The sequence below is a fragment of the Eulemur rufifrons genome, chromosome 5 (assembly GCF_041146395.1).
Source record: "Eulemur rufifrons isolate Redbay chromosome 5, OSU_ERuf_1, whole genome shotgun sequence".
Taxonomy (NCBI): Eukaryota; Metazoa; Chordata; class Mammalia; order Primates; family Lemuridae; genus Eulemur; species Eulemur rufifrons.
In genome coordinates, this window is record NC_090987.1 from 48,629,904 (window position 1) to 48,643,379 (window position 13,476).

At 43.1% G+C, this 13,476-nt stretch overlaps 1 protein-coding gene across 2 annotated transcripts in view; it reads left to right on the top strand.

Annotated features, from left to right (window-relative positions):
- Positions 1-365: 365 nt before the first annotated feature.
- Positions 366-13,476, top strand: part of PTPRM (protein tyrosine phosphatase receptor type M) — a 762,555-nt gene continuing 749,444 nt past the window's right edge. For both annotated transcript variants that reach the window (XM_069468544.1, XM_069468545.1), the window contains exon 1: positions 366-947. In XM_069468544.1, coding sequence (XP_069324645.1) covers positions 875-947 — 73 coding nt within the window. In that variant the 5' untranslated portion in view covers positions 366-874. The remainder of the gene's footprint in view (positions 948-13,476) is intronic.

Below are 13,476 nucleotides of genomic sequence, written 5' to 3' on the forward strand. Positions count from 1 at the left end.
CGCTGGTCCCGCCCCGCGGCTCTCACAAACTACTCTCGGCTCGTGACCCGGGACAAACTTCTGGCTAAGACGCAACCCCTTCCACGGTCACCCTCCCCCTAGCCAGCCACCAAAAATAGAAGACGCGGCCGGGCCGAGGAGGGGAGAGGGTGGCAACCCGTGTGGCCGCTCATCCCCGCGCGGCTGACGCCTGCACCCGCGGCGGCGGCGGTGGCGGTGGCGGTGGCCGCGGGGCCGCCCCCAGCCAAGCTCCTGGAGGCGCCGGCGGCCGAGCGCCGGGGCACAGGCTGGCGGGGCGCGGGCGCTCACGCCCTCTAGCGGGCCGCGGCGGCGCCGGGTGGCCGTGACGTGGGAGCTCCCTTCAGCCGGCCTGCAGGGCACCGCCAGTCAGTCGGGGAGCAAGAGCCCCGCGCGCAGCCGGCGCGGGCTCGGCCAAAGGCAGGCCGCCGCCCGGGGCTGGGCTCGGGGCTGCCTGTGGAGAGGCGGCGGGCAGGACGCGCGTGGCCGCGGCCACCGCCACGGCCAGGGCCAGCGGCTCGGGTCCCGGGCAGGGGAAGGCAAGCGGCGGCGGGCTCAGCCGCCGGAACCGAGGGAGGATTTTGGCTCCGCGGGCGCGCCCTCCGCTCCCTCTCGCAGCAGCGCCAGACGCCGAGTGGGGCCAGGGGTCGGGGAGGAGGACCCAGAACCCTGTCCCCGCGGCCCGAGAGCCGCCGGAGTTCGGACTTCTGCAACTGTTGGCACTTTGGGGCTTGGCTCAGTGCTGCGCCGTTTACCCTTCTTCCTCACTGCCTTGAAACCAAAGCTCCCGTCCCCACTCTGCCCTCGCTCGCCCACCCACCGCCGCCGGGGAGCGGCCCGGCGCGCACTCAGCACCATGAGGAGACTTGGGACTTGCCTGGCGACTTTGGCCGGACTTTTGCTAACTGCAGCTGGCGAGACGTTTTCAGGTAAGCGGGCAGTCTCTGCCGCCCCAGAGCGCTAGGGCAGGAGCAGGGCGTCCGAGACGCAGACAGCTCCTGGGTAGGAGAGCCCGAGGCGGGCGTCGGGGCCAGGCGGGGGGCGCGGCGGGCCGGGCATCGCGCCTGCCCGTCAGCCGAGCCGGGCGCTGGGCAAGGGGCCGGCGGGGAGGCAGGTGCTGAGTACTCGGGCCGGCGGAGCGGACGGGCCTCGCGGGCGGGCCCCTCAGCCGGGACCCCCCACCTCGGCTCCTGTCCCTCCGCGGCCTGGGCTTGTGCTCGGGGTTGGGCAGCTGCTACTCCCAAGTCCCTGGCCGGCTCCAAAAGGAACAGAAAACTTTGCCTGAAGTTCCTGGTTGCAGCCGCCGGGCGTAGGCGCTGCACGGTCCCCTCTGACCCCGAGCAATGGCCAGGCCGAGGCCGCCGGTATTCGGCTGTGCCCGCAGCGATCGCCCGGACCTGGCGGCAGCTCCGGCGGTGGCGATCTCCCGGTGCCCTGCCCTCCCTGCTGCCCCCTGCCCGGCGCAGCTGGCGACCTCGGAGGTCCCCGCGGCCGCACGGCGTATCCGGAGAGGCCAGGCGGACGTTCCTCGTCGGACCCAGCTGGAAAAGTCGGCGGCCGCGGAGCGAGCGGGCCGGCCCCCAGGCCCGGGGCCGCCGCGGCCCTGCGCCCCGCGGGCTCCCCTTCCCCACTCTCCGCCCCCTAGCGGAGCGGCGCGGCTGGCGGCAACTTGTTAACCCAGCCTGGCTGCCCGGGTCCCGGGTGGGGAAGGAGAGGGACGGGCAGTGTGAGTGAGCTTGTGCGAGTGTGCGCGCGTGTGCCTGCACGCGCTCGGCAGCGGCTGTGTGGAGCGGAGTCGAGGGTCAGGCATGGGCCGAACCCAGCACGGTGTCACCTGGTTTACCTCCGGGATCTCCTTCATTACCTGGAGGACACACGTGGATGGACGGCAAATGCTGGCACCTTTGCAGGGCTTCTTTCTTGTGTTAGTTTCATTAAGGTCCGCATACGTTGGTGGCGGTGGGCTTTCATCTTTTTCTTTTAATTAAAAAATCCTGCTATTTGGTTCTAAACTTGGTTTGCCAAATAGGTTCCTATGTTTATTCGGGAGGAATGAGTTTTTTTTTTTTTTAAACAATGTTTTTTATTTGATAAAGCAGACATTAATAGTAAAGAGCACATATTAAACATTAAAGACGTTTGGCCCCCTGGGATGTGGAAACAAGTTTTTATTTTCTTGGAGTTCAGGACTATTGGCTGTTGGTCCTCTGTACACACAGGGCACAGAGGGTGTGTCTTGTGTGTTGCTGATCTGCAGGACCCTTGACCACAGTTGGCCTCAGAGATGGAGTGGAGTTGTTAGTTATCTGATTGTTCTGTGCTTTGAAACCCGAACCATCAACTTCAGTAGAGAAATACCCTTTCCCCAAGTTTAATATTTCCTTAACCGTCTGGTAATTGCGTGTGTTCCAGAAGGTTTAACATAATGATATATGCTTTCTGATATAAAATTGATGCAGATTTTGGTCTGCGTTCTTATTAGTGAATGATAGAGTAGCATTTGCCAGTTTGAGAGCCTTGTAACTCATTAGTATTAGAAGTCAAGTATGAGGGTCTTAGTGATGGTTTTCTCTTTATTAAGACCCACAATAGCTCCCTCCTGGGATTGTTTTGAAGTTAAGCTGTGTTAAGTATTGTTTGGATGGATTTTTAAGTTGTGTGCAAGGGAGGTGGGAACAAATATTTAGATAGCTTATTTAAACCATGAGTCCCTCATCACTAAAGAACAATTTCAGCCTCAGTAGAACTGACCCATGTCCTGTTAAGGCTGATTTAAATGGTCAGTCAAACCAACTTTTACTAAAATTTAGCGTAATTTTTCTTTTGTAGGAAATATGTCTTTCTATTTGTTTGAGTTATGATACCGTTAACTAAAGTATGTTTTCTTTTTTAAGAAAAAAAGCGTTTTCCTGGTATGTTAGTGGGCAAAGGGGAAATGAAGGGCAGTATCCAAGCGATTGCTTAAAAATGTTGAAATTTTAAAAGTTCAAAGTTGGCAAATTTCATGTGTGCAAGGATCAGATATGTTGCATTTTGTTACATTTTTTTCTCTCCACCTTGCATTTTAGGTAGTACGGGTGTGTGTGAAGCACTTAATGCCTTGTAAAAGTCAGGGTTTTTTTTTTTTTTTTTTTTTTTTTTTGGTATGTTAGGAAAATTAGTTCTGATGCTAGGAATGGCATTGACATTTAATTCTTTTTAAGAGTCTACCAGAAATTGTAATAATTGACTGCTTTTCACCTGCCTTGGGAATAAATTTTAGAGATAGAGGTGCTAGATTGTAAGATGCTTGAGGCCAAAGTCATTTTTTTTAATTCCTTGATTCCTCAAAATACACTTAATGTAGAGCCTGAGACCTAATAGGTAACTATTTGTTGAATAAATTACTACTGTGCATTCTGATCATTTGCAAACATTCAAATTGTGTGTGAACCCACTGATAGGAAAGGGAGGGAAAGGAATGACTGTTAAAAGTGAGATCTTGGCTTGCGTTTTCTAGGCCGGGTTCTCTGTAGGCCACCCAACGGAGTAAATCATGAGGGTTTCTATAATCGGAGGAGGTTTTTTGTGTAACTAAGATTTATATAGAAGACACTGTGCTATTCCCCCTCTGCAGTACTCTCCTGTCCTCTTTTGGAATGGGTTTGGAATTAAGATTGTTAATCATTTCTGGAGGTGGGACTGCACATAATTTGGTTACCAAGTATCAGAAATAGAGTGCTAAACTTAACTGGAGGAGAAAAGAATTAGGATATTGGCCAATGAGGACTTTATTTACTGTGAACATTTCATTAAAAAAATTGTTTTTCATCTTTACAGTTTCTAAATTGTTAGGCAAAATAGTGGAGTTTCACTTTCTGTCTTCTAGGCTTTTTAATGTTCACTAAAAATAACTTCGATAAGAAGGTACATTAAGTAAGATATGAGGAAGAATGTTAAGTCATTTTATTTTTGCTTGAAAATCTCTTTTCCAGGGTGAGAAACCAAAGAGTTGGCAAGTCATTCCTCTTTGACCCAATTTCTTAAAAGCTGAGTTGTAACATATATTATACAGGGAAGTGTTTAGTTCTACATTATAATCATTCTGATATGTTATATTCTGTTAAGTAAGCTTTGGTTTGCAGAAATAGAAATACAGGGTTGGCCCTTCGTTTCAACTACAGTGGTATTTGGAATACATTAAACCTTAACGTAACCCTGTGAATTTGGGATTCTTGTGAAGAAATTTTTTTAAAAAAATCTTTTAAGGATGTTTATGGGAAAACTGTTGAAATTTGAAAAAGTCTGTAGTTAATATTGTCACATCAATGTTAATTTCTTAGTTTTGATAATTCTACTCTGCTTATGTAAGATGTTAACATTAGGGGAAGCTGGGTGAAGGGTGTACTTGAACTCTTTCTACTGTTTTTGCTACTCTTCTATAAGTCAAAAATACAAACTTTTAAAGTACCCTTTATAAAGAAAGGGAATATATTTGTTTAGCAGTTAGATTTACTTTTTCTTTTTCAGATAATTATAGTTATAGCATTTTCGATTTTTCATGGTGCTTTCACTGGATTGATAATTGATATGAGGAAAATACTTCAAATTTAAATCACTAAGCCTGAAAGAAATATGCCAAGAAATTACTATAACATTCCTAGTGTTATGTGTATGTAAAGAATTGCTTGAGCATAATAAATTGTTCTGATCAAGAAAATTATAGGTTTTAGTTTCTCATATTTTCAAAAGGTTATTTGACAGATTTTTTTCAGAAAAGAAGCTACTGACATATAGTGATATATGGATAAGGTTGTATATATAATTTGAGTAATTCTAAATCAACTTTCCTTAACAAACAAGTGATTTGAATTATGTCTTTAAATTACATAAACCCTATATGAATGAAGCATAGCCTTTACATTTGTGAAAAATTGGTTTTAGAATTTAAGTATTTCTGTGACAATTCTAGAAAAATTAATGGCTTTGTTTAAATTTTCATAGCTGCCTAACTATTGCAATACATTCTAGGAATTGAGGCTCTATACAGTATATCTATCTTGGTAAAGGAACTGTGTTTTAGATTAGGTATTTTTCCTTTAAATTTTTGTTTTAGATTTCATTAAGTTTTCAAGAATAAGCATGTATTATTATTTAAATATCCTAAGACATAGTTTTCATTTGGGGGTTAAGAATTTTAATGAGTTATATGCTCTTTCAACAGTGTAACGTTTTTCTTAAGGGTGGTATCACCATGCATTTTACTTTAATTCTAAGATTTCTGTCTTTGAAAACCAACTTTCCCATAGACAGTTTCACATTTTTAGTGTGCTTGCTATCTTTATAAATACAACATACTACATGTTAGTAGGCTTATTTTATAAGTGTGGGAAGTCTTTCAAGCTCACAAATGAAACATTTAAAAAAGATACAAAATATATCACAAGCCTTCCATTATAAGAGGATGCAGCTTCTCTCTGGTTCCTAAAATACTGGGGTGGTTTTCAGTTTAGTCATCAGAAAGCCTGAGTTTACACTGTAGCTCAGAAAAACCCAGCAGAGAAAAATAAGTTGAGCTGGATGGGTGGGGAGGAGGAAGGATTTAGTCACCAAGCTTCTTAGTCTGTAGTCCCCCCCACTCCTTCCCTCCTACTGGTGGTGTGGCTGGCAAGGCCAGGGCATAATTAAGGGGCTGGGAGTGAGAGAGAAAGAAAACAGGATGAGAAGAAAAGGATTGTGCTTAGGCGTGGGGCATGACAAGCTCTGATATCCTAGCAGGAGAGGGTTGCTGCCTTTACGCCCTCTTTGTGGATAAGGTGGGAAATACGGAAAGTTGAGGGAAGGCCATCAAGAGTGACAATTGTGCAGGTAGATCATGGTGACATCTTACCCCTCAGGGATTTTAGGTAGCTCTGGGGAGGGTCTGGGATATTGGGCAGGTGTTGACATGAGCTACGTTTAAACTTGGGCTTCTCAAAACTTAGTGTGCACAAGGATCACTTGGTGTTCTCCTCCTAAATGCTGCTTCCTAGGGGCCAGCTATGGTGATTTTGATGTCGAAGGTCAGTGGAGGAGAGGCCCACAGCATTCCCAGGTGGTTTCCAGCTACCCTTTGGAGAAACATTGTCCTAAAAGAGGAGTTTTTGAAGTGTTGTCCTTGGGCTGGCAGCATCTGCTTTACTCTGGAAGTTTTTAAACATGCAGACTCTTGGTCCTGAGTCAGAAACTGGGCATGGGACTTAGCGATCTGTGTGACAAGTCCTCTGCGGGATTCTGATGTGCCGCAAATTCAAACCACTGCTCCAAAAGAACTGGGATCCTCATCCTGCATTGTCAGCCTCTATGGACAAGAGCTGAAACAGAACTGGGGGTAGAAATACAAGGCACGTTCATTCAGTTCCTAGCCTCTTGATTAACATGGCGGAAGCTGTGATCACGGTGCCATGATTGTGCTGTGACTCTCTGAGCACCAGTGTGGTATTTCAAATGAAAGTCTTATCTGTGGACGGTGCTGGATCCAGCCACTGGTTAAACTCAAGTGAAAAAAGTTTTCTATAATTTTACTTACCACAATGTAACATTTTAATTAAATTTTGCTGTAACGGTTAGCCATTGGAAATTACCCTGGGTTGATATTTCACATAGAAGATAATTGTTGGCTTGTTGTAATAAGCATGTAGCTCAATGTGCTCATTAAAATAATGCTTATTAAAATATTTAATTCAAGAAAATATTGAGCACTTACTGTGTGTAAGGCCCCTTTGTGGGGTGGAAATGAGCAAAGATAAGGAAGATATAGTTAACCATACTTTGAAAAGTTGTTCATCTATTAAAAGTTTCAAAATCTAAACTGAAAAGAAAAAGGGGAAATTTTGACTTTGGAAATAAACTGAATATAAAATAAAGATTTTCATTAGATATCTATTTAAAGTAATTGTGTATCCTAAAATAGAGCCTAATTTTTTTTCTTAGCCCCCAAAGACAATCATTGCATCTCTGTCGTTTAACACTCCAGGTAAATAAAGGTAATGGTGATGCCATTTGACAGATTTATTTGAACACGTTGTCAACCAGCCTTTCTGGGAATCAGTTGAGGAGTGCTGCTAGCAAGCTGGCTGGCCTCCTGCTGCCTGTTCCTCCTCCTGCGATCCACAGCTGATCACTAGGTGTAGCTGCATCCCTAAACCCACCTGCCTGAGCCAGGAAAGGCCCGGTCTTACCCGCGGAAGGCTTCCTGGACTTGATTCACTTACAGCTAATGAAAGGCATCATAGTTAGTGGACTTTTATCTGCTTGTATGTGTATCTCTAAATCTTTATTGTAAAATTAAATTCTTTAATGTAAGTTGTAGTTCCACTAGTGCTAGATATAGTTTATCTTATAATTCAGCACTGACTCAAAGACAACTTTAGACTGTCTGCAATAACCTTACTTTTCTGCTGTGTGATATGTTGCTACTAGTGTATGTGTAGTGGTGAAACTGGAAGAAGTGGTATATATTTGCCAACTAAGAGTTAATGTTAACCTTCGGGGCTTTCTTGTAGTAGACTATAAAAGCAGTGGAGTGGATGGCTCTGTGTAGGTGTGTCACATTTTTAGGGAGTGGCTTGTCTACACTTTGCTTACATCTGTAAGAGATTACTTCTACAAAGTTGAGGGTTTAGGTGTATAACTCAAAAAGTCATTAAAGTTTGCATGCAAATCTGATTCAGCCACTTTTCCTGTTTAAAACTCAGAAGACTAACAAGCCATTAAAAACTTTTTATATAAAGCACAATTATTGGGCCCTGGGTTCGAGGTCACAGGAGGGTGGAGGATCTGATTAAAGAAGGCTGCGTGGCTTACCTTAGAAACTGGGGGTTATGGGGGTAGGAAATGACCTGGAGGGCTAATAGAGTGATGGCTGTAGGACACAGAGAAGAGATGAATGACAGTAGAGGAGTCAGAGACTTGTCAAAACTCAGAAGGTTTTAAAATCTACCGTGGAGGAAAAGGCCACTGTTTAACAGAGTGATTTATTTCAACATGCAACAGCCTAAGCAGAAGCAAAGCATTTACTTTTTATGGGCTGCAAAGCATAAAAGCTTATAGAGCATAAGTTTGTTTTCGGATGGGTGAATATTCATCTTAATCTCTTTCCTATTCAATATGTCAAAAGCAGACTTACTGCATACAATGGAAAGAATTAGTTTGGGTTACTGTAGAAGTCAGAAGCCCCATTACTTCTTCCCTTCTTTCAGCTGTGGAGTTAACATAGATTCACAGGTGGGCTTATGACTGTTGAAAAGGGATTGAATTGTACGCAGACTGTCCCAGGGTTGTGGACGACATACATTCCCGAGAATGTCTTTAGGTTGGATTTGTATATAACTCAGATCCCTAATGAACAGCGTATAAATGGTAATAATCATAATACTACAATGGCTCATGTAGTAGTTTGGTATGTTACTGTAATAATAGTAGTAATAATCCTATGTTATAATAATAAGTTATAGAAACTATTGTGTTATTTCTTTTAATTCAAACAAATAGAACATAAAAGCAAATTCATACAAAAATTTAGGTAGGAGATAGGAGAAATTTCAAAAAAGAATATTAAGGGTTAACACTCACCTAGTGTTGCATCAATGCCTTGCTTACTGGAAGTGGCATTTTTGAGGCAGGAAGGTAGCTAACGTTCATCAGAAGATGATGGAGGTGATGCTGGAGAAGATGGAGTGGGCGCTAGAGAGTCAGGATTTGATTCTGTTGCTGGAGGAGGGGAGCTTTTCTTGAAAAAGATATCTATGGTTGTTTGCACAGACTTTTTCTTTTTTTCATCATACATAGGCTTGTAGCTGACGGGTGGCCTTGTGAAAATAACAGGAAAATACCTAATCCCGCAATTTCCCCAGTGACAGTTAAAGATCAGGCCCATGAGTTCTCTCACTAACAGGTACCCTGCAGGAGTTCTGTTTTGCACAACTTAGAGATGTAAATCTCTCTCCTTCAGAATTGTTTTTTGAGAATCTGCTGCTACAGAGTTCCTGAGTGAACAGCAGGAGAATGAGCTACAGCCTCAACCGTATCTCCAGGGCACAGGCACATCTCCTGCGATAATAATCCCCATCTCCAAGGAAAAGCGTGGAAACCAACTCTTGGACTTTGACATACTGCTGCCACTTTTGTTATCAACTGACAGCTATCACTATTTTTTTCCTCTTTGTCCCCATAAAATCAGCAAGCCACTTGGTCTCACTGCTGGTACCCCCTTCTCTTTCTTTGGGATGCCACACCCTCTCCCCCCACCCCCTCCACCTTCCCCTCTCTCTTTCATTCTATTGCTTTCTCTCCCCTCTAAGAAGTTAAAGTAAACTTTTAACTTTTACATATATCCTAATCTCTGCATGAGAAATCTTTCTCCATCCTCACTGTGAGCACCTACTAGGATTTCCACCCTAACAGTAGCAGGTGATGTTCTCAACTACACGGTAAACCTTTGTAAGCTGCTCACTGTGAGGATCTTGCTCCTCAAACTTAGCAAATCCTGCTTCAGTGGGACGAAAGGCTTCAGCTGATTCTTTTGTCATAAACTTTCTTGGCTGTGGATCTTCTGATTCTTCATGTTCTTGTGTTTCTATGAGCTGTTTATCTGAGACTAGTTACTAGTGGAAAGATGCTGCACCAACAAACTGCTTACGCCATGTGGGTTTGTTTATAAGTGTGCAGAAGAAACTAGTTCCCGAATTATTAATTATTTAATTATAAATTATCCTGTGGGGAGCCTTGGTAGCCCGTTCGAAAGTACAGAACACCACAAGTTGGGTTGTCTGTAACTTGGGGACTGCCTGTAATCTGTTTTTGATGGAAACAATCAATCTGTTTCTGGTAAATACTATTTGATCTTTCTTCTCTGTTTGAGTAGCTAGAGGTACTTTACATCTTGTAATAACAACATGCTTGAAATTGACTCAGTGTCATATTATATCTAGACATACAATTATAAAGTGCTTTAAACCATTCCTTTTAAATACTGATAATTGTATAAAACCAAATTACTGAATAGTTTTAACACATAGTAGTCACTCAACAAATATTGAATGAATTTCCCTAGGAGAAGAAAAAATCAAATTACTTATGCTTTCTGCTATTTTTTTTTTCCTGTTTTGTTTTGTTTTTCCTTCCTATATAGTTTGACTTTTTTAAGCATTTCGAATAACCTTAAACAATAGAACCAGACTGTGTAGTTTAGAGCCTGGTGCCATTAGCAATTTATAAGTGCATAGAGATTCAGTTGCTAAATTTAAAGGAAAAAGTGTTACCTTTTGTTAATTAAATATGTAATATAAGCCTATAGTTTTATCATGTATAATAAAATTTTATAAATCAGTTATTGCTATAAAGCAGAATTTTGATATACTACTGATCACTAAAAAATGAAATTTACTGTGGGGTAGATTTATCATGACTCTAGGGGGATTTGATTTAGTCACTGGTATATTAAAAGAACCATGGTATCACCAGTAGGAAGGTTCCATGACAGGGAGTAATATATATTATCTCTGCTGACTTTTATTTCTGATATAGAATGAAATTAATTATACCTACACAGAGCTCGGGCCGCGTCATGATAACATCAGGCTCGTCTTCATTATAGCAGGCATGCTCTCGTTCCTTTTTCATTCAGTGTGGTATACTCTCAAGTGATAAAACGTAATAAAAAGAGGCTACTTCGATGGCAATCTCATAAACCATGTTTCCTGCTTCCTCAACTTCTGCCATCTTGGCCACTGAATGTGGTGTGAAATTTCCACAATGAGCCAGGGCATTGGTCGCCCTTGGCATTGTGTTCTGTGTGTGCTGCGGGGCTTCCCTAGTCTCTCTGTGCAGCACTGTTTTAATCCCATTGTGTGGCTTTTTAAAGAGCCTCTCGTCTTCTTTCTAGCAGTGCCCAGTGGGCAGGGCCCTCGGCAGGCAGCTGGTTTGAGCATCCTCATAGGTTTGGAGTGCAGCCTCCCCAGGGGAGGGACAGGGGGCTGTGGGGATTTAAGGCAGTAATGTCAGCCACAGGGTCCCTGAGGTGTGGACAGAAGCCTCTGGTCAGATCTGGTCTTCCTGACTTTGAATTCTGTTTCTACTTCTGAATAGCCTTGTGGCCTTGGGCATGTTATTAATATTTCATTTTACTGATCCTCAGTTTTTTCTGGAAAAAATACCTTGCAGGATTCTTGTAAAAACTACGTTGGAGAACCCATGCTGTGGTGTTAGGGGGCCTCTGGAGGTGACAGGGCCTAATGTGTGCGTAATGGTCAAGAGAAGACGGGATCCATCAGTGTGTTCTCTTATCCTCCATGCAAGTTACAGGTTAAAGTGTATGGACTCTGTTTTTATAAGTCAAAAAGGGTTGCATATTGGCAATTTCATGATTCAAACTTAACACACTCCCTTTCTGGGTCTGAGGCTTTGATAGTTGTGGTGCCAGGAGACTTATAAGTGACATGTAAGTATGTATATGTGCTTATATATGTGTGTATGTTATAAACATACAGCCAATATGTTTTAAAAGAAAAAAAGCCCCCTGAAATTAGCGAAGTGATTGCCTCTGGATTGGCACCACGAGAAGCCAGCACTACTCAATGCCTGCATTGGGGTCACCTGAAGCTCTTGCTGAAAAGGCAGGTTCCTGGCTCCCACAGACCTACTAAATCAGAATAGCCAGAGTAGGGCCACAGAGATTGGTAAAGAAACACCGCAGATGACTTTGATGCTCATTAAAGAGCTACTGGAAGGAGAGTAGCAGTGACTCAGAGACCCTGCCCTTGTACAGAATTTATCACATCATCTCTGACTAATGTTAAGAAAGCATCTGAGGATCACTATGTGAAGTTTTACATACCAAGCCATAATTGACCAGAGAGCATTTCTTTTATGAAGCAGAAGCTTTCTGTGTCTGAAGAGAATACAAGTTCTGAAGCAAACCATTTTATACAAACTCATCTGCTTTGTACCCATCTTCCAACTTGGTAAACTCTAGTAAATGTGACATCACTCTGGAACTTTTTAGCATATAGTGAAAAAATAAAGACATTTCAGAGTAATCAAAACACAGATGATTTTAGATCTCTAAATTTGCAGATTTGAGCTGCATTTTGAAATGACTCATTCAGGGAAGATCATGAGACAAGATGATCTGCGAAGTATTTTGGGAGAATTATTTTCCACCACTTATTCTTTTACTTTGAGTTCACTGAAGCATATGGACACCGTAGAATAATTTGTCTTAGGAGTCTCATAAGCATGGGCCAAAAGATTGGCATTTTGATTGTAGTGGTTCTTAAAAGTCTCACAAACCTTAAAATGGACATACTATTTTGTTAAATCACTTGGAATTTCTGCTAGCATATCACTGTGGCCAAGGAAGAAAGGTGCTTGTCAAAATGTAGTCTCTGGGAGAGGTGGCTCATTAACTTATCTCAAATATGACATCTCTAGCTGTTACCTCGATAAGTTGACATCCTTAGATTCAGATTTCTCACCTGTAAAATGACATTTGATTCAAGGATCTATAAGGTATCTCCAGTCAACCTAACAAGTCTGAGGATAGTCATCTACTTACATCTTAGTTCAGATTAGATTGTCAGATAGCACTGGTGTAAGACAATGGGACCTGGATCACTGGGTTGCTTTTTTGATGGGTGAGCATGGGAGAAATGTCTAGACCATTGGGTCCCCTCTGAGAGAGTGCTCAATATAGCAGTGAGGTTGCTTGCTAATAGGAAGTGGGCATTAAAGGGCTGTCTGATGGATTTTAGATGCTTTGCAGATTTGCCATAGGCTTTGTCTGCTAAGATACGCACTTTGCATAAGAGAAGTTCACTTTTTTCTGTTGTACTTGAGAGTGTAGCTACCATTCACGGGTGCCACCAAAGGCTCTGCAGCAACTAGACTGTTGAGGCCTGTGATTTTCTGCTTAAATATTGACAACATAGATAAGCCTTATTTCAGGGGCTTAGCATTGATAGTAGTAAGTGATAACCATATATTGAGCACTACGTGCTAGGTACTGTGCTGAGATAGTATGATATTCTCAAACTTACTGCTGCCCATTAGCTAATAAAAGCCTGGCTGCGAGAATCGATGGAGACTTTAGGAGGTAAAGTCTTCACTGCTAACCCAGCCAGGTCATCTGAGCATGGGGAATGTGCATGATATTATATCTCCTTCCCAGTACACACATACAGTGGCCTCTGCCTGATTTATGCTTTGTTTTAATGCTCTCCACCTGTATTGAAGTGTGTTTTAAGAAAAAGCATTTCAAATGTAGTGTTGTGTCTGTTAGGAAGATATTGAGTGATGTTGTATTACATGATATAAAATCTGTATGGTGACCTTCTGGGGAGATTTCTTTCTGGGCCTTAGTTCCAGGAAAAAGTGCGATTCTTCTGTGCACTTAGTTTCTTTCTTGTGGACCTTGTGAATTATATAACCCATCAAAGTTTT